This window comes from Bactrocera neohumeralis, chromosome 5 (genome assembly GCF_024586455.1).
Source record: "Bactrocera neohumeralis isolate Rockhampton chromosome 5, APGP_CSIRO_Bneo_wtdbg2-racon-allhic-juicebox.fasta_v2, whole genome shotgun sequence".
NCBI classification, from domain to species: Eukaryota; Metazoa; Arthropoda; class Insecta; order Diptera; family Tephritidae; genus Bactrocera; species Bactrocera neohumeralis.
This window is the reverse complement of record NC_065922.1, coordinates 42,418,784-42,440,774: the sequence shown is the minus strand read 5'-3', so window position 1 is coordinate 42,440,774 and position 21,991 is coordinate 42,418,784. Positions and strand designations below refer to the sequence as shown.

Here is a 21,991-nt window from a genome sequence, read left to right as displayed (position 1 = left end):
AAGCTTTCGAGCAATTCGATTCTCATTTATGAATATTTTTATAATTTTGTGCACTCCTGAATTAGATTTGCTGAAAGTTTTTACAGTGCGTTCCGTCGTACTTAAGGGAGAATACCCCCCTAGGATCTAGGATTTTGAAAAAATCGATTTTTTTTGCATACTTTGAAAGTTTAGATTTTCAAAAATATGACCTTAGAAGGATTTTTCAAAATTCAACTTATTTTCGGAGATACAGCCGATTTTGTTTCTCTCGAAACTACTTTTTTTGAGGTGGTTGACATAATTTCTCAATTTATACTGAACTGATTCCTTTGAAGTTCGGTATATATCTTCTTTATACAATGCTCTATCGTGTCTGCCTTGGATTTCTAAAAATTTTGATTTGAAGTATTTTTAAAAAATTCGAAAAGGTCGAAAAAATCGGGTCAAAAAATTTTTTTTTTTTTTTCAAGTCGAGGCAATTTTGTTATTATTATTTTTTTTTTTTTTGAAAATAGTCAACCCGATAACGACATCCTTACTAATGAAGAATCTTCATGTTTTTTGTGTTTTAGATCTCTACAAGGGTTGAAATCACGTCAACCAGGACGCACCGTTTTTTTTTTTTGAAGGCCCCACTCCACCGGCCCGTATCTCGAAGAATTTTGGTTTTTTTTTCTTGCAATTTGTTTTTATATTATTAAAATGTCAATAAAAAACATATAAAAAAATGTATGGTAAAAATGTTTTTCATTTTTTTTATCTTAGTTTAAAAAATGACTAAAATTCATTCGTCTAGACCAGAATACCCCCTTAAACGTTATAATTTTCCCATATTCATTAACTGAAATCAAATATTTACGAAAACAGGATATGATATAGAAATGTGGCTTAATAACATTTATTTCACTCAAGAGAGAAACTTTATATCTTCAGTAAAACCTATTTTCACTTCGAATGATTTTACACAGTTTTATTTGATAAAATGTTGCCTTTTCACTTATTTATGATTCACCAATTTTTCAATTTGTTTGCTTATGCGTCAAGAACTCGCTCTGAAATGAATAGCTAGATGAAATTTAAAGTAACTGTAAATTAAATAATGACGGTTATTATAAGGCCTTTGCACATTGCTCCTTACCGCAGAATACCCTAGGGCTACATGTTCACAATAATAAATAATAAATAATAAAAAGTAAAAAAAGTGTTTTTTTCGATTTTATTTCTAAATATACAAATATTTAAGAAAACACACAGAAAATTTCATAGCGTTCCGGTGAATATTTTCGAAGTTACACACAAATTTGAAAGGACGTTTCAGAGTGCTTGGAAGTACAAGGCCAAACTTTAAACGCGTTTTTCTCAAAATAAAAAGTCGGTAACCAACATTACTCGAAGACAGCTAAACGTTTAGTCTCAAATTTTAACACCAGCTTCTTAAATATATTTTTCAGTAGTTAATCGAAGATTGTTTCTCACCAATAATTTTTTATTTTTTATTAACAATTTAAGTTCGAAATTTTGGTGAACAATCGATTTTTTTAGAAACCACCATTTTGTTTTGCTTATTCCTTCGATTATTTACTAGATTTAATATTACTTTAACGAAATCCTTTTGCTTTTTCAATTTCAGAGGATCCAGTTCAGGATATAGTGATTACCGCAAAACGTATTTTTTGAGAGGAGCTTCAGATGATCAGCTATCTGTCCTGTTCCTGTCTGAATAAATATTTATACTAATACAAAGTGTTAAAATACTGTTAAAATATATCATAATATATACGCAAAGTTGTGGATTATTATATTAAAACGTTTTTTCAGAAAAATTCTGGAAAATTCGCTTTTTTCGGGCTTCCAACTGTATATAACCGCTTAAGGAACGAATATTTTTTTTCTTCTATTTCTTTTACCAAACTAATACACTCTTACTTATGTATATATGTATTTACAATAATGTTTGAGGAATCATATAGAACTATGTCTATATAAGTTAACTTATGATCACGGCTGGAATCTAAGTTATTCTACATTTACGAGCATTATTGAAAGTAACGTTTTTCTTTCGCAAAGTCAGTGTTTATGCACGTTTCGAACCGTTGACTCGAAATGCAATCAAATAGGAAGGAAAGCAACATGTACGACTATTTTACGGTTTTCAAACGTTTACTTTCAAATCAAAATCTTTACTTAAAGAACATAAACGTGTCCAAGCGTTGGTTTTTTGCTACATCCTAGAACCGCTTAGATCTTATCACGTAGCAATAAAATGGGTTTTGTTCTTGGCATCTACGTTCTACAACCAAATGAGAATTGTGTCGTGCAGTTCGCTGCACGCAACTTTTCCCTTTCAAATACGCCAAAATGAAATTCGGAAACTAAGTTCAAATGCATAAAAGTTTCATTCATTTTGAAGAGTATATATTTGCAGGGTCAATATGCCCTAACTCCGTCGGCCAATCGTATTAACGAGAAAAATGTATTATAATATCGTTTACTTTTCTCTCAAAAATGTTGCATTTATGCTGCCTTATTCTCGGGCTGTCAAAGTTGTGTGTTCATTTCACAATATGTTTTCAGGTTCGATTGTTCTTTTCTCAAAGTGTTGCCTTCTAACCAGGCAAAATTGCATATATTTTCTATCCTCTCAAAACGACAGAGCGTCAGTTGCCGTGAACTTTTTTATGTTTTCTGAATGTTTTAAAGTACTTTATTCAAGTTTTTGCACAAAGTAAAATTAGTCGATTAGTTTCAATAAAATCATTATTGGAAAATATGAGTTGGTCATTTCATCGTCATCATCTTCAGAGAATGAAATGAGGTTACTCAGACTCAGATGTAAAAGGAAAAGTTTTAAATGAGAATTATTTTCAATGGCTTAGAGTTTATAAAGTTTTTATTATTATCCTTCACAACCTTATACTGATATTATTTTTATGAAATCTAAGTAATATTTAAATTAAATTAAATTAAAATAAATGTTGATATAAGATTTAATTGGCATTGTCTTTAAGGGAGTATTCTGGTCTAGAAATTTAAAAAAATCGATATTTTTTATATTTTCAAAGTTTAACTATTCAAGAATATGTGTACAAGAAGATTTTTCAAAATTCAAATTATTTTCGGAGATATAGGCATTTTTCTGACCCGGCATCCAAACTGGTTCGGCCGGAACTAATCGAACAAAAGACTTTACGCGAAACTTCAAACGCGTTTTTCTCAAAACTGACTTTTTCGGAACGATACCTACGATTTCTCAGGTTCCACTAGACCGATTTATTTGAATTTTTTATACTGTCTTCTTTATAGGCTTGTCTATGGTTAGAACTAGCCCCATCCCCAAATTTTTATTTTTATTATTTTTAAAAAATTCGAAATAGTCAGAAAAAGTGATACAAAAAAACTCTTTTTTTCAGGCAGTCGCCATTTTGTGAAAAAAACTTTTCCCACTTTTCCGTAGTTCCGGCCATTGCAACATTATTACAGATTAATAATATTTTTTTTTTTGGTTTCACATAACTAGGAGGGTTGAAATCAGGTATGGTCACGTGGAAATTTTTAGAGACCCCCCACTTGGTCAGCTCATAATTTTGAAATTTTTTACTTTTTTTAGTTTTTAATTTTTTTCTGTACTCTTCTAAAATTAACAAATAACTAATAAAAAAATGGATAGTAAAAATATTAATTGCCTTTTTTTACGACACTTTAAAAATTACCTGAAATTCATGCTTTTAGACCAGAATACCACCTTAAGGGTTTGTACCGATTAATTTGACTTAAAAAGCTTAAAAATTTGATGACATGAGAAAGGTTGCCCTAGTATAAAATGAACAACTTAGACAATGTTAATATGTTGGCTGTTGGCTTTCCTCAGCTTAAGTATTTAAGCGTCGATGTAATATTATAATAACTACTAATACACAGAGTAATATGTATGTAAATGAATGCAAAAATAGTTCAAATATAGTTAATTATCAGTATAGTTCCAAGATCTCAATCTAACATGAAACTCTTAGCGATTGCAGAACATTTAATGGTAGCAGGAAGGAATCTCTTGAGGCTGTACGAAATATTACTACTTGACCAACAGACCAAAATTAATACTTTAAAACAAAAAATTTTATAATTTTACATGGCTTTCCTAATTCCGAAAGCTTCGACTATATTTTCTTGGATATAATTTTCAACGAGCGCGAGCCAATTCAAAGGCATGCTTGCCATATTCAATTATATAGTCAGCATATAGTCCATTTATACTTTGTTTTTTGCACATAATACAACATATATGTATGCAAATATATTTTTTTAGATAAATATATGTATATATGTATATAAGTACTTGGAATCCAAACTTAAATGCTTTAAAGTCATCTGACTGTACAAGAGTATTTTTGTTGCTGTGTGAAGATCGAAAGCAGGTTCGACTTCTGAATCAAAGTTATACAAGTCATTACTGCTTAAGTGCAACTTATAACGCTAAATACATGTAAAAGTTACTTATACTAATATTACATACTGGTAATTATCTAACATTACATACTGTTTACTAAACATTATTTTGAAACACTTTGCGATGGCAGTAGGCACTTCATTAGAGACAGGCAAGTGATATCGACATGGGTAATATCCACAAACATATATGAAATATTTCCTAAACAGCGAAAATACTGTTATCTGCAACAACCTTCACATACACACTACTACGTCTGCGTGCTCATATCACGCTGGCGGTATCGCCTATAGTTGCACCAGGCCTCCAAGGCGTACAAGCAGAATGCAACATAGCCGAAAAACTGCGGAGCAAAAGCATGCATAATTATTAGTTATTATATGTATGTATGTATGTGTGTGTATACGCACCGCTGCAATGGAGTAGGTCACCAGCGCCAACGTCAGCGCGGCGGATGAGGCAAGAAAGCACAGAACGGCGAGTGTGGCATGAACATACAGCTCAAACCTGGTTGCATTGCACAAGTGCCGCCTACAAAGCCGCATTTCGCAAAAATTATTCAAAAACACCAGCGCACTGCCGAGGCAGGCGCACGCCATCACACACATGTAGACGAGGCCGCGCAGATTCGTTACTGGCGCCGTGCTAACAGCAATGCATGTGATGCCAGCCACGGCACATAGCTAAGAGATGAAGAGAAGAAAAGCGGGGAAAATGTGAAGAAAAATATAATAAAAATTTACTGAATCATAGCTGCATTGCGCGCGCTTACCATACAGAGCAGTTTGGCTAAACCGGAAGAGCTGCGGACATAGAGTCGATCGTAGCCGGATGTAGAGAACATTTTCTGTGTATGACTGTTGCATAAACTGCAGCGTTATTACTGCGTGCGGAAGCGTTCCTGTTGCAAGCGAACACTTGGCTTATTTGAGCTTACTTTTTGACTGGAGGAATATATGGATGTCTACACTAATAATACGAACTTTGTTTACACAAAATATTTGGAAAATATTTATACAACTGTTATTTCGTGCATAAGCAAATACAAAAACAACTTCATATACTGCTTGTTTTCCGTTTGGCGTATACTATTGTCGGTATATTTCGTTTATCTGCAATATTTTTGTTGAAATATTTTTTGTATGGTTATGCGAGTCTCGTCCAGCAGTCTTATCAAATTTCGGAACACTTGTATCTTTCGCACTTCGCGGCGAACAACAAATTAAACGGCACAGCCGGACACACTCAGCCGCACTTATGAAACGCTCGACGGCAACTGCCCGGCGTAGCAGATTACTCACTCATCTCTCTTGATGATTTTCTGTTTTTTCCAAATTTGTATATATTGTATGTATGTATGTATGTATGTATAATAGAATGTTTATAAATTGAAATGTACCATTTCACATTGTTCTTTTCGTTGAAAAGAAATGCGCTCACTTAATCGCACACAAATGAGTTGAAATCGAAATGCTATTTTAAATTATTGTGCGTACTTAATGAGCGTAGAATCAAGCGCTCACACACACATACACAAACGTAGACGAACAATCGTTTTGCTCGTATGTATGTGCCATAAATGCCAACTTTCACGCAGCTTTTCAAAGCAAACCGACCGCTATTGTCGCTTATCAAATTTGGCTCAGCTGTAATACAATCGAATTCACACACGCCAGAGCGTTGAGCGGCACTCACTCCACTCGCCAATTCTCGCAACCGCTCTGGTGTGCTCCACGACGTTTGTGCACTTGATTAAACGTCGATTAAAATTATTGAATACCGCCTCAATATAGAGTGACCAGTTAAAGGGTTTTTCTTATCACGAACACATTTGGTACACACGACAGTCTGGTTGTGGACTTTTCACAGTCACCACACGATATGCAGAGCAGAGTCTCAGTGCATAATCACTTTGTGTATATACAATAGGGTGATTCAAAAAAAAAATTTTTTTTTTGCAATTGGTACTCGCAAAAATAGGTTCCTAGACACCTCTAAAAAAGCCTCTCCAAATATGAGTTTTTAATTGTAACGGGAAGGTCCTCCGCCTAACGGTTTTCTATTTTTTCTTATTATCAGATAGAAAAATTTATATCTCGCTTCCAACTACTTGAAAAAATATTTTGTTCCTTAGATTTTATAGGAAATTGAATGCTCTACAAAAAAGGTGAATTATGATTTTTTCGTAAACCCAACCGTTTAAAAGATATTAACAGTTAAAGTTTGATTATTTTTGGGAAATTTTTTTATTTCTTATGAATTTTATAACTCAATGAAAAAAAATTATTATGAATAGGTAGAGGTGTCTAGGAACCTATTTTTGCGAGTACCAATTGAAAAAAAAAAAAAAATTGTTTGAATCACCCTAATATACAAGTATGTACATATATAGTGAATTGTACTATTTATATATGTATGGTATGTGTGTGTGTGCATACTGAAAGAATATATTCGAGAAATTTGAAGCGCCTCAGACATGGAAACAAAAACAAATTAAAATGTAGGCACTTTAACAAGCGATTTTCTAAGTAGTAATAATAAAATGAGTAAATATTTCACTTGAATAAATATTTATATCAGCCTCTAAGAAGTTTGTCAGCACTTTCAAGAAATGTAATATCTAATTTTCAACAATTAATTAACGAAAAAGTAAGAGAAAATGTTTCGAAAGCAAAAGCATTTCAAATAGTATTGAATACACAGTGCAGTGTGCGGGCTTGAACCACCTTGAGGTCCGGGTCCGGTCCGGGGAAATCAAAATTCGATGTTTATTTACATTTATGTCTGAATTACATATATTAAGTACAATATTTATTGTATCGTAATCGTTTTCGAAAATCATCATAATTTTACACAATAATTGTATTCAAACTATTTGCTCATATTATTCAAACTTAGAGCAGAAAATGTGCATATAGAACCATATAGGAACATTTTCTTCTCTAATTTTCAAATATTCGGAAATAATAGTATTCAATTTCATCAATATTTTTTTACTCGCCTTATTTAAAAAAAACACAATTTACATGATTCAACCGACTGGCGTTTATAGTTTTATTAAAACAACTTTCTTAATTCAACTCTTAATTCAATTCTCAAATTGAGAAATAATGTTTTTAAATATTAAAATTTTTGATCAGCAAATACTATCACTCCATTAATACTCAGCTACAATTTATTTTACACGTTATGATACATTTCACTTCACTTTTTGTAAACTATATATTTTTACTATTAATATAAACTAAACAAATCCAACGTTCTTATTTATTTATTTATTAAATGAAAACTAATAATACAATTATTATCTTACAGAGTAAGAAGCACTAGCTGCCAGGGCTTATGGCTTCCAACGTTCTTAGTGTGTTAGTAAAATGAAAGCTCACCAAAAAGCACGGCAAAGAGAGTCATCTGGTCACCTTGCAGTAAGCCCTCTCTAAGGCATTAAATCCGCGTACAAATACTCTATGAAAATATTTACATTCATGTTTTACACTTAACACATGCTCCTGTTGTTTACTTAATTTTTATAAATAAATAATAAAATTGTACTTGTTCGCGATAGCTTGAAAATTATTCTACTTATGATAGCTGTTTTAGGTTTTGTTTTGTTTCACATGAAGGGGAATATACTTTAATAAAACTATTTTAAATTTATTTGAACGGTATTTTCCGAAATGTGTTGTTACTCAAAGAATAAGTTCTATCTTATGGTTTTCGAGAGAGTTATATAAATTCAAAAATTAAAAATCGCGTGCTTTTAAATTAAAAAAGAAAGAACGATTTAGTTGTCGACTATTCAAAATATTCTAAATTGCGTTGATAATTTGCAGAACTCAACAAAATATGTTATAATTATAATTAGAATAATTAGATAAGTAAATTAAAAAGTAATATTATACGTAATCCAGAATTGTTCGATTTCTGTAATTAATGTGCCTATCATTTCCGAAGTAAACGTCTTATATCAGTTAAATATGTTAAAACATTCATTTAATTTTGACCCAGATATGATTACCCCTATGTTTCCTTACAAAATGTGTTGAATATAGTATATTACAACCCTTTGCAGTCTTGACAGACGGCATTGTTAATCCGTATTAGTTCAGGAATTAGTGAAGTTAACTCCGCTGCTAAGTCCAAATTAATCCTCAAATGTTTAGAGAGTTACGTAGGTTGCTATATATATTTCTGGCCTAATAATGTAAATAGGCATATTTATCAACGAAAATGTTTTTTTTTTTTTTTTTTTTTTTTTGTCGATTGCTGTTTTGTTTCGGGCTCATACGCATAGATCCATGATTCGTCACCAGTGACGATCTTATAAACGTCTTTTGAAGCACCGCGATCGTATTTTTTCAGCATTTCTTTACACCAATCCACACGAGCCTTTTTTTGAGCGATTGTCAAACTGTGCGGGATCCAACGAGAACAAACCTTTTTTACGGCCAGGTGTTCATGCAATATCGAATGTATGCTGGTGGGAGAAATGCATAGGCATGCCTCTATCTGAAGGTATGTTACATGACGGTCTTGCATTATCAGTTCACGTACGGCATCGATGTTTTCTGGCACAACGGCTGTTTTTGGACCGACCTTCACGGAATTCGTCTTTGAGCGAGCGTCGGCCACGATTGAATTCGTTGTACCAGTTTTTCACAGTACTATAGGATGGTGCTTCATAGCCATACAAAGATTTTAGTTCATCGATGCACTCTTGTCGTGATAATCCACGTCGAAATTTGTGAAAAATGATCGCACGAAAATGTTCAGGAGTTAATTCCATTTTTTGGCCGAAATGAATTTTTTAATTCCCTGTAAATAAAACAATTCACGATTAAATGACAAAACGTTCTGAGTGATGTTATGCTAAAAAATGTCAAACTTTCCAATGAAAATGTCAGATTGCACCTGGCAACACTTAGTGTTGCCCTAGGCCAGAATATATATAGCAGCCCTCGTAGTTGCATTTACAATGGCTGTTAAAAATGGCCAACTGTAATCTGTCGGCTAACAACCGCAATGTTTATCTTCTATCCATTTTCATTGAAAATATTATAAAAACAAAAAATGACAATCAACATTTTTACTCTCGCATGGTAAAGTGATAATCGAACTTTCATTATCCGTCATTTACATATTTTTCAAATTTGTATTTGTGTAAAGTTTTATTCCGCTATCATCATTGGTTCCTAATGTTTATACTCGTATTATACAAAGAAGGCATCAGATAATTCAAAATAGCTATTTATTACATTAATATAATAAGGGTGTTAAGCAATTATAACATTGAAATCCTTCTCCATTTCTCCTGAGAATTTCTTATCCTCAGCACGATTTTTTTTTAAAAAAGCCTGGGTGCAGGTGCAGTAACTTCTTCCGTAAAATTTGTTTCTGACACATGTGTTGAGTCGGTTAACGCATTTACGGAGAATAACATAACCTTTGTATGGGATGTTATTATCCGGTTTCTTCCATTTTTGAAAGTAATGGAAGGACTGAAGAAAACGACTTTAAAAAGTTTATTGAAGCTATAATCGTTGCGAGAATTACAAAAAACTTAAAAAACTTCCAAAAAAAGCTCCAAATATGTCCCTCTAATGCGATCCTTTGTGCCAAATTTCACTTTAATATCTTTATTTATGGCAGTTATGACACTTTATAGGTTTTCGTTTTCCGCCATTTTGTGGACGTGGCAGTGGGCGTTCTCTTCGAATAACCTTGATGGAGCAAGGAATACGTGTACCAAGTTTCATCATGATATCTCCTCTCTTGTCGGACGGACAAAACGGACAGATTGCCTTTCATCGATCACTTTGGTATATATCTATATCTGACTCTTTTAAGGAAACAAAAATGTTATGTGAACAAAACTATCTGCTCTGTAGGTTAGCAACATTAAACGAGAGTATAATGACAATCAGTTTTTGGTTTTTAGAAACTCGCATATGCCATTGAAACTTAAAAACTGTAAAATAATGTGCTTTAATCCGGATTAAGCCATCTGTCAGAGGCTATAAGAAAACTATTTATAACATTAATATAATAAACTATTTGAAGCAAATATAACATACGAAATAACCTTCTCCAAATAAATAATGTATAACGTAATAAAATAATGTGCTTTTCCCACAGATCTGTAGACCTTACTTCATATGTAATACAAAACTTTAGTTTGGAGCAAGTATGCAGTTTGGTTGGTCTAAAGAATTTAGAGATCCGCTTTCTACAAAAATTCTTTTTACATCTTTGGTGAGGCCTATATTTAGAATGCTTCTGTAATATGGAACCCTAGTTATCGAGTCCATTCGAAGAAGTTAGAGTCCGTTCAAAAACACTTTTTACTTTTTGCCTTAAATCATTTACAGTGGGATACCAGGTTAAATCTTCTTCCCCTATATATGTATCAATCGTTTAAAACTTATAAATCTTCTTAAGCTCGCTAGTGGTAGGGGACTGCTTGGTTTAATATTTCTTATAAAACTTATGAATGGGTCAGTCTGTAACGTTCCCGTTCACTCAATCAGTCAGTTTAGAGCTTTAATTTTAAAATTTTCTAGAACAAATTTTGAGTTAAACGAACCTTTCAGCAAAGAACATATACGGATGTCACGATTTCAATGCTCATTCCAGCACAATTGAAATAACAGGACTCACTCTTTACCATTAAAAAATATATATTATTTATTCCAAACAAGTAACATGTAAAAATAATAAACTTACTTTAATCTAATTCTTAATTTTGGCTGTTGAAATTGTTTGTTTCTGTAGCTGAGCAGCTTAAGATCACAAAGCTTAAAAACTCTCTTGCCTTTTACCATGTGACTCAACTAATTTCGCTCGTTTGCGGATTGCGTCCCTCGCGTCGATTGGGCAAGTGGAGGGTAATCGTTGGGTATTATTATTATACATACGTACTAATATATGAAAAAGCTCATAAAAATCCTTTTTTTGATTTTTTTTCAATCTAACGTTCTTAAAGCTTTACCATGCAGTGTTGCACTTGCTATTTAGCAAATAGCATATAGTAATCAGTGTAGTAAAATGATAAGAACAATTTTGATGCGTTATACTACTGCAACTATTAAAGCTAGAAAATTTGATGGTTAAAATGATGGTTAAAAGTTAAAAATATGAAGTTAAATTCATTACATCACTATTCAGCGCTAAATCATCTCAATGTTCATAAATTAGTTGTTGACGAATTTTTTACCCAATTGTCATTACGTGCAAAGGAGCGTGATGTAGATTTCCAGTTCATTTTAGAATGTTAACCAAATGAATTGGTGATAAATACTCTTTCGATTTTTGCTCTATTTCGGTTGTTGCTCCATCCTGTTCGAGCCAGATGTTGTCAAGATCAACTTCTTCAAATTGCAGCATTAAAGGATGGTTATCATCGATATATACCGCTCTCCATTGACAGCAACGGTGTTGCCAGCTTCATTTCGAAAGAAGTACGAACCGATGATTCTACCCGTCCAAAAACCCCACCAAAATGTTAATTTACATGAATGTACTATAATAGTTGTTCATGAATAATTTGTTTTCGCACCAGAATCGACAGTTTTGTTTATTTAGCGCACCACTCAGATGAGAGTGAGCATCATCGGAGAAAATTTTTTTAAGTAGGTCCGAAAAAACACAAAAAAATAAAATTTAATATGGAATGTTTATTATCATTAGAAAGAACATTCTTTGGTATTTATTATTTGAAGTTTATCGCTTTCAAATGTTGCCTGCGGCTATGTCTCAGATGGTTCAACTGTTGAGTGCAATTTTCGATGATTCGTTCGAGTATATTGACTGGTAACTGACGAATGACACGCGTGATGTTTTGCTCCAAGGCCTGAATCAAAGCGGGATCTTCTGCATAGACTTAAGACTTTACACTTCCCCGAAGGAAAAAGTCTAACGGTGTGATATTAAACGATCTAGGTGATCAGCTTATAAAGTAAAATTATATGCTCATTGAAGTGTTCTCTCTATAAATCCATTAATTGATACGGTGTGTGGGAAGTGCCGCCATCTAGTTGAAACCAAATGTCGCCCAGATCACGTGCTTCAATTTCAGCCATCAAATAGTCGGTTATCATGGCCCGATATCTATCTTGAATCTCTTCAGGTTGCTCTTTGTCACAAATGCGGAAATTTTGCTTGAGCCGGAAATGGGCTTCATTGCTGAACAAAACTTAGATAGAAAACGTTGACTCTCTACGGTTTTCGTGTACACTCTCAGCTGCAGCTGCTATATTTTCTTCACTGCGTGACGGCTGTGACCTAGATGGGTGATTTTTTTTTTATTTTATTAATACATATTTGAAATAAAAGAAAGGGCTAATAAGCAACTTGAATATGATATAATCCTATAGTTATTACAAAATTACAAAACTACTTTGAGAGTATTTACTAATTTGAAAGATCGTTGGGTTTAAGGCATTTGAGCCGTCTTGGGGGTTCATCTCTAGAAGTTAACATGGCTACTTCTTCGTTGCAATGCTGTAGCAATCCTGCATTTTACGCCTAGATAACGCTCTATATCAACATATCTACAATACCAAGGCGCTTTGGCAATTAGTCTGGCAGTTCATGCGTGATTTGAATATAAAGAAGAGGGTCCAACACACTACCTTGTGGAACTCCTGCTTTTATTTTCCTAAGAATAGAATATTTCTCTTCTTGTTTATATTTGTCGTAATGCTGTTTCGGTAAAATCAGTTTCAGTTTCGAAAGCAGTCCGTTGTGACAAATTTTATCGAATGCTTTTGCAACATCTAAAAACAAGATAATATAGAACAGAATTTTTTCCTTAAAGGCTCTTCAGTAATGTGTGTAGTTCTGTAGATTTGATCAATCGTAAAATGGTTAGCTCGAAACCCAAACTGATGCGCTGGAATTGTGGTTTTCATTCAATGATTTTATTGAGACGTTTTATGACAATTTTCTCGAAAGGCTTCGATATTATCGGTAGACGTGATATGGGCCTGTAAGAAGATACATCATATCCTGGTTTTCCTGGCTTTTGTATCAAGATAACTTTAGCAATTTTCCAATAATTTGGCACGTATGTTGAAAAGCCGCGTTAATAATGTTGGTAATTTTTACTATACTTATTGGAGGAAGCTGTTTTAGAACCTCGGCATTAATCAGGTCGTAACAGGGGTTGTTTTGTTTTGCAGATTTTTGATTTCCTCACTTAGCTCACTGCTTGTGTAAGTTGAGATTTCTTCGCTTTCTTGACTGGAAACGTGTGTTTCATATGGGATAATATTTTGGTTATATAATTCGAAAATACTTTCGCTTGACTGATCTGTCAAAGAAAGACTATTGAAAAAACTACGTCTGCTTGGATCGCCCGTTATATTGCATATAAAAATATTTCTTTATCGGTTTTAGTGTAGTTTCGAAAAAAAAAATTATTGTAAAAAAGTTTCAAATATTACCAGTCTGTCGTTTTAATAATAGTCACGCTCTTAACTGAATTCCATAAAATATATGAAAAGCTATTTGTATTTACTTGGCCCACAATCCAGAAAAAAAATTTGTTTTAGTGTTTAGTCGTATTCGAATTACTTTATTAAAAATACAGATATTTATTTCTTGTTGGGAAAATTTTTTGGTTTGCTTTTACCTCGTTTCATACTCGCTCTCTTCTGGTTTAGCTGGAAATAATAAAAGTCATTTAACAAAGTGATGAATTGATAATTGTCAAAGCAACCCACGAATATTTTATTTTTTTGTCTTTTTTCGTAAGCCAATTTCAATAAATGAATGTCCAGAATTTCAATCCTCTTAATTTGTATAAATGCTGCCACCGACGCCACGAACACCAGGCAATAGGTAATAATAGCACAAATACTACAAAGAGTGATGTGCTTGTTTTTCCAAAATTGTTTATTGAAATAAATTATCCATGTTCCAAAGAATCCTGTGACCTGCAAAATAAACAATTTTCGTATCATGAAATATATCGAATTAATAATTCAATTTAATTAAATTAAAAAAATCTAAATTGATTGCAAATCTCTCTCATATATTTTCAACCGGAAATCAAAAGGACGCTATAAAGTATTTATGTATACTAGGTGTTTTTGTTTTTTTTTTTAACTTTTCTTGTTTTTCGCTCCCATTATGAAATTTCTATGGAAATATCCTTAAAATATAAACATTTTCCATTGAAAATATACGAGAATCGTGTTTTTTTATCTTTAAATTTCTATAGCTCAGGGGCATTTTATTGCGTCGCTTTGACTTTAAACACATATTACTCAGAATTGAACACTCTACAAAAGTGTCCATTGCGGCAAAGTCGAAACTCACACCGGCGAGGTAGTACGTGGCTCTAAACCGGATTTTTTCACGAAATTCCCATTTTTTTGTATATATCTCGTAAATGACAAGAGCTATAGAAGAAATCTAAATTACGAAATTGTAGGAAAGTTTATTTTCTATGTACAATAAAGGTCCGAGGTCAAAATGCTATCATTAATACTTCTCGAGATATTCGGCTTTTTAAGTAAGGCTGTATGAAATTCTCGTGTATTTTCAATGGAAAATTTTTACATGCCTTGGTCCAGTTCTTAATGTTAATATTAAGGGGTAAAATTTTCAGTGAATTTTTTTTAGGGTATCTCTAAGGAAATTTCATGACGGGATTGAAAACAATTAATAGTTCAAAAAACAAACACCTTAATGTATACATATATATAAATGATAAGCATATTGAGCAAAAGGCCCTTTGAGATATCGAATTGAAAGTTTGCATACTTTATTTTCTTTTCAAGAAGCTGCTCATTTGTCGGAATCGCTAATATCGGACTGTAATATACTTGTAGGGTAGTCGAAAACGTTTTTTTCTAATCAAACTTCATTTTATGTTTTTTTTATAATGAACCAAATATGTGCCATTTTGATCGACCACTTTTTACCATTTTTCCGCTAGAGAAATTATTCCATCAGTGTAAAACTTCTCTGGTTTCTCGGCGAAAAACTGCGACAAGTAATTTTCACAGGCTTTCTCTTTAAGCCATTAAGGGAGCTCTGCATTGACCGAAGCAAATGGTAGTCCAGGGCTATTTGGTGGATGCATCAAAACTTCCCCGACAAGCTCTCCTGTGTTTTGTCGAGTCATCAAAGGTGTGTGTGACCTAGCGTTGGCCTGATGGGAGACGAGGCATTTTCTGTTGATCAGTTCTGGGCGTTTTTTTTCGATTGCTTGCTTCAATCTCAGTTGTTGACAGTGAAATATAGAATCAATCGTTCGAGCAGGCTGGAGCAGCACAAAGTGGATGATTCCTTCCCAATCCCACAAAACACTCAGCATAACCTTTCGCACGTCAATCCTGGCTTTGCCACCATTTGTTGAGCTTCACCACGCTTGGACCATGATCTTTTTCGCACATTATTGTCGTATTTGATAAACTTTTCGTCTCCTGTTACCATTCGCTTCAGAAATTGTTCGATTTCTTTTCGTTTCAGCAAAGAATGTCAGATGTTAATTCGGTCCATTAAAGTTTTCACAGATCATTCATGTGGTACCCAAACATCGGGCTTCTTTTTGTAGCCAGCCTTTTTTAAATGGTTCAGAACCGTTTAATCATGAATGTTAAGTTCCGTAGCGATGTCATAGCTGATTATGTGACGGTCCTGGTCAATCTTTTCCATAATTTCATGGACTTTTTCAACGATAGGTCGATCAGAGCGAGGTGCATCTTTCACATCGAAATTTCCAGAACGGTAGCGAGCGAACCATTGTTGTGCTACACGAACTGATACAGCATCGTCTCCGTAGACTTCACAAATTTCATTGGTGGCTTGCGTGGCATTCTTCTCTTTTTTATACAAAAATTTCAAAATGTAGTGAATTTCTTCATTATTTTCACTCATTTTTGAACAGCTGTGACTTTTTTTCAAACTTCCCCGAATTTAATTTTTTTTGTTAAATAAAGCTTAAAATCTCACCTTTCCAACACAATATGGTATTGCACAATGTGATTACTGGAGATAAACGACTGCAACGACAACCATTTACAAAATACGAAAAGACTTTTTCGACTACCTAATAGTATATAGCTATCATAAAAACTGACCGATTAGAAACAATATAGACAATGATTCATGAATGAGAAGGGTATCATAGCTTCGATGCAAGTCTTAGTTTATCAAATTATGCCGAAATTATTCGCGATTGCATTCCATTTTTTGACCGAGGTGAATATTTTAAGTTACTGTAAATAACACAAAAAGCGCTCGTATGACAAAATATTCGGTGTATGTGTAACATAAAAAATTGTCAAACTTGACGATAATGTTATGAGTTGCCAGATTGCATCGTTTTTTTTTACCAAATCTCGAAATATAAAATCAGTAATCGCACAGATATTTTTTTTTAGGTAGGCATGGCATGCTCTTACCATAGTTTTAATCTTTTAAGCTATACCAACCAAGCTTGCCAAGAACGAATCTTATCTGACTGCCTTAAACACTTGGAAATTTGGGTGATAACCACGCCGACTCATCCTATAACGATTATGTTGAATATTACTAAAAGAGAGCTAACTCTTTAAATGAATGCTTTAAATGAATTGCACTCCAATATGGCCTTTAGAGGCGCCTGTGTGTAAACTGAACAATGGACGTGCAGTCGCCCACCTTTAGGTACAATCCTAAACCTTAAGACCGACTCGATCAATTTCAGGCAAATTCAGTGCATAATGTTACCTTGACATGTTGATATTACATTGTAAAATGGTCGAAATTCGCAAACTAAGAGTGACAATTCCCGTATAACGCAATTTTAAATTCCAACTGAATCTTTCACTTTAAATAAATAATATATCAAGAAATAACGCTTCTAAGGTATGCCACCCCATGACTAAAAATTCTGAAAATCGGATTATAACTTTTCAAGGTACCAGATAGCGAATATGTGAACCCCACTACCTATGGCTGACTTTTTAACGAACACGTCGCCAATGTGTGAGATATAATACTAAAATTCAGAGATAATCTTTATCCGATAATCCTTAATTAATGTGTTACAATTTCATTAAATAAAAGAAAATTAATTTGTATTTTAATTTCGTGAATCTCAGAAGAAGTTTTGAAGATAACTAGCACACAAAAACTATACTTGTAATACATATAAATATCATATATACTTTTAATAGATTTCTTACCAAACTCGCGAGTTTAAAGAAATCGCAAAAAAAGTGCAAGACTGGGTTGGCAACAAATGGTTTTGACGTTGTTTTCGCTGCTGTTGTTGTTGTGTTCGCAAACTGCCGGCAATCCGGTATCTCCTTCACTTGAGAACTCGTAGGTGGTGACATTGTCACAAGCCAACTGAAGAGTTTCTTAAAAAGATTTCACTCTGGAAAGTTGCACCGGTTCACAGTCGCTCGGAAAACAAACTGGATCGTAGATTTTCAATTTATTTAATGTTACACACAAATAAGAATACTGTAATGAATAGCTGTACATTGTGTAAGAATTAAAAACACAAAAGTCGTTGTGTTTTAGTGTGCTAAAGGCTTGATTTGAAATGCTTATCATACGCATACTTCTACATACATATGCCTAAATAAGAGATATGCATTCACGATTACATACTTTGTACATACTTATATACACATATATATTTTGCGGTTTTGTATTATATTCAGAACTCACTAAATATTTTTCCATTATTTGATTATATATTTCGAAGTTACGACTTTTATGTACATAAATTCTCCAAATTTCATTTTTATATGAAATTTCTCAACTTGAAACTCGAGTTCTTAATTCTTTTAGAACATTGAAAGTATCAAAATTACTAGACCGTTGGTTGACAGCTAAGGTTGTAGGGCACTGCATATAGAAGATTCAATAAAAATATTACTAGATATTCATTCCCGCGGTCAGACGGGAGAAATTTTCAACCTGTATTATTATCAGGGCAGGATGGCTGTCTCGTGTTCACACAAGAAATGGTTATCAAAGCATTTATCGAACGGTGCAGATCTACTGTCACATCGCTTTGCTAATATTTATAATGCTTGTGCCTTTAAGTTGATGGCCGAAAGCCAAAGTTATCTTCAAAAAGCTACTCCTTGCCAAAATCTAAGAGACCGTTCAGCCAAACATCCTTCCTACTAAAAAGATTCGTGAGGATCTGTGACGATCCCATCAAACAACAAATCCCGATAAACCATTTGGAGTTCAGGCAACATGCGTATATTAAGAGGAAATCGGTTGATACCGTCTTACATGAGGTAGTTGGGACAACCAAATGATGCTTAGAAATCCGAGAATTCACCTTAGCGGCATTCATTGACGTGGAAGGTGCATTCAACAATACTAACACAGCTGCACTGTTATTTGCTATTGCTACTTTTGACATATATTATAGGCATTTGATAAGCAACAGACAGGTATATACGATCACTTATGACACCTCGCAAGAAGGCATGCTATCACCCTTACTTTGGGTCACCTTGATCAGCAAATTATTACTTATCCTCACTGTCCTCTGTTCAGTGTTGAACCTTAATCGCCTACCCCGGCGCATAGAGAGGGTCTTGAGTTCTCGGCCGACAGGTTAGAGGTTAATCCGGAGAAAACAGAAATCTGTCTTTTCACAAGAATTGCGAAAACCTTGCAATTCAAACTCCCTTCCTCATGGGGTAGAACTATTGCAGTCTCGAGCTCGCTCAAATATACCCGAGTTATCCTAGGTAAAAAAACAAAAGAACACATTGAGAGCAGAGCTTAAAAAGCCCTTCGAATCTAGAACTCCTGCAGAAGAGCCATTGCCTCAAAGTGGTGTTCACGACCCTACACGGTCTACTGGCACTATATAAGTGTCATCCGTCCCAAACTAATGCATGGTGGAGAGGTGTGGTGGACGGCATTATCGAAAAAGTACCGTATTAAACCACTGGAACAGGTCCAACGGGTCTGCTTGCTGGAATTAGGGGCGCAATGAAAACCACTTCAACAAAGCCCTGGAAGCCGGCTCATGTTTTTAAGCCAGGTTTGGCGTCACTACGGAAATGGTATCATACTCGACCAAGTTAATGAACTCGGGTTAAGCTGGCAATGCGACCGAGGAAAGAAGACCAACGAGAACTGAATACATTGTTTTCATTCCGCAGTAGAGAAGATTGGGCCAATTGTTCTTTTATCGACAGTTCCGACAGTAAAATCTCCATATTCGCTGATAGATCAAAGGGTGGAACAAGAATAGGAGCGGACTTCTTCTGTAGTAATTGAGTTTCAAACTAAATGAATAAAATTCGTTATTTCAGGCAGGAATCGTGCGCATAACAGAGGGTTCTGCTCTAAGCAGCAAGTCTATAAATGTTTTAGTTGACAGCGAAGCGGCAGTTAAGGCCATCCATAGCGGCAATTGCGTCTCATTGCGTTAGTTTATGCACGCAGGCAATTACTAGACTGTTAGTAGCTAACTCAGTAAATATCATCTTGGTGCCGATTATATGTAGGTATAGAATGAAAAGTCAGACGAGCTGGACACCCGTGTTCCTACAAAGGTTGCTTGAATCAGTGGACCCTAGAAAAACACCTCAAGTAATGGAATACAAACTGCACAGGGTATACCACAAAGTTACTTTGGGATAGTGTTGATGGTGGTCAAACCAAAAAATTCCGACTTCTAATCAAAAGGGAGCTTAGCAACATTGTACGGGTCATCACAGTTTGCCTACCATTAATATCACCTCTTCAGAAAACGCGGAAATTGGATTTGGCGGAATGCAGGGCATTGGTGGAAGATAATAAAACACTGGAGCATTATCTATGCGAATGCGTAGCCTTTAGCCGGATGAGAAGGAACATATTCCGCGGTTTCCAATACTGCAACTTAAGACACATTGGGCAGCTGAGGTGGAAATCCTCACTAAATCATCTGAGTTGTTGTATAAGGCTTAAATCAGTTACGACCCGGGAGCACAATGGGTCTAATGATGGTCTAAGTGCGACCGCCGCGGTCCAGCGTTTACGCGAATCCCTTTTCAACCAATCAAGCAACGGCTACATATGAGTTGGGCTCGCTGATCAAAGACAACAATTCGCCAGGAGCGTTTAGGCATGCATCATTCCTTTACGAGATTCTCAATCAGACCACATATTTTTACAAAAATTTTCGTACAAACGATAGAGGCATACTAATGACGACTGCATAGAGAGGTGTAAGCACTAACAGTCATATTTATTTCATCAAAAGATTTCAACGCCAATGAGAGGTTTTGAAATCCTTGACAACAAATTTTTTAGTTCGGTTCGGTAAGCTTATATTTTAGTTACTCTTCGCTGGTTTCGCAATTTCTAATTAATTGTTTATTACGGAAACCATAGCAGTTATCCGAAAGTAGTCAAGCACGCTGGCTCCCACAGCCAAAAGAGAGTGTAATAATGCCGCAAAGCTTCAACTATTACTTGACAAAATAATAATTGCCAATTAATATCGGGTTAATAAAAGAAAATTTATTACAGTTGAACGATGTCCGCCGGCCGTCGCCCCCCTGTACATAAATGATTGATTGAGTAGTAATGCTGGTGGGCCAATGTAACTCCATAATAAAATGATATGGTGAAGCAGCGATGTAACGGTAGCACCCAAGAGAATGGTTTACCACAATAAAAGTTGTACAATAAAATCAAAGACGCGAAAAATTTGGCGCCAATTAAGTGCCGACAAATGCGCATTTACTGCAATGGAAAAACCCTTAAAATCGCGCGAGATGTCAAGGCAACCACAAGAACATAAATTGTTGAGCGAGTGGGTGGCCTGGGGATAAGACTAAATGCCATGCTTTTTACTATTTTACATAGATCTGCTGTTTTTGTTGTTGTAGTTGCTGTCATTAGGGGCTTTGCGTCGCTAATATCGATTAAATGTGAATTTGATTTGGCGCAAATAATTGTTTAATTAATTTAATTGATACGTCTGTATGTGTCAGTGCACTCGCCGGGCAGGAAGGCAGGGGTAAGTGTCGAAACAGCAATAATGGCAGCAGCAAGATTTTATTGACACATCTGCACGACACCCCGAACAAGGCAAAACAAAGTGCTGCCCCCGGCTAGCGTTCCCCAGTCTATATTTGGCAGCCCATTATTGCCTGCCGCTGCAGCCAGGCACCACCCGTGCTGCTTACAATAACAATATCGATGACTGCACTCGATTTGTTTAGGCTACCATTATGCTTGTTTACTGGGCTGTGTGAGTGGCTGAGTGGCAGGCTGGTAAATAGTGGTGAGTAATGAGTTAATTTGATTTCATTTACGTTCACTTAGTCGAGGAGCACCCTTCGCCGATGTCTGGTCCGTTGTCCTTCGGGATGCTGTGCGATTTCAGCAATAAACGCCTTTGTCTGCCGTTGATTTTGCCTTAAAGTCTGGCAGACTTTAATTCATCATCAATTCAACCTCATCACACCGCTTACAGCGCTACTACTAAACATGCTCGTTTTATTTTTGGTGGTATTTAGTGAGGTAATGAGATTTCATTGTCCCTCTGTACGTATGTATGAGTATGAAAGCATGTAAATCTCGCTCCTTCGCTAT

At 34.8% G+C, this 21,991-nt stretch overlaps 1 protein-coding gene and 1 long non-coding RNA gene across 2 annotated transcripts; both read right to left on the bottom strand.

Moving 5' to 3' along the window:
* Window positions 1-2,962: 2,962 nt before the first annotated feature.
* Window positions 2,963-5,730, bottom strand: LOC126759994 (uncharacterized). The gene is made up of 3 exons (XM_050475307.1): window positions 5,199-5,730; window positions 4,837-5,109; window positions 2,963-4,769 (listed from the first exon to the last, which is right to left on the bottom strand). The coding sequence occupies exons 1-3, from the start codon at window positions 5,268-5,270 to the stop codon at window positions 4,677-4,679; spliced, it is 438 nt and encodes a 145-aa protein (XP_050331264.1). The 5' UTR covers window positions 5,271-5,730; the 3' UTR covers window positions 2,963-4,676.
* Window positions 5,731-13,973: 8,243 nt separating this feature from the next.
* On the bottom strand, window positions 13,974-17,822 carry LOC126760002 (uncharacterized). The gene is made up of 3 exons (XR_007667133.1): window positions 17,605-17,822; window positions 14,149-14,361; window positions 13,974-14,088 (listed from the first exon to the last, which is right to left on the bottom strand). It is a non-coding gene; the product is annotated as an uncharacterized LOC126760002 (long non-coding RNA).
* Window positions 17,823-21,991: the final 4,169 nt, after the last annotated feature.

Coding starts and splice junctions, on each gene's coding strand:
- LOC126759994 (XM_050475307.1), bottom strand. CDS start 5,270: ATGTTCTCTACATCCGGCTACGATCGACTCTATGTCCGCAGCTCTTCC. Junction 5,110..5,198: donor TAGCCAAACTGCTCTGTATG/GTAAGCGCGCGC, acceptor TTCATCTCTTAG/CTATGTGCCGTGGCTGGCAT. Junction 4,770..4,836: donor TGACCTACTCCATTGCAGCG/GTGCGTATACAC, acceptor TTTGCTCCGCAG/TTTTTCGGCTATGTTGCATT.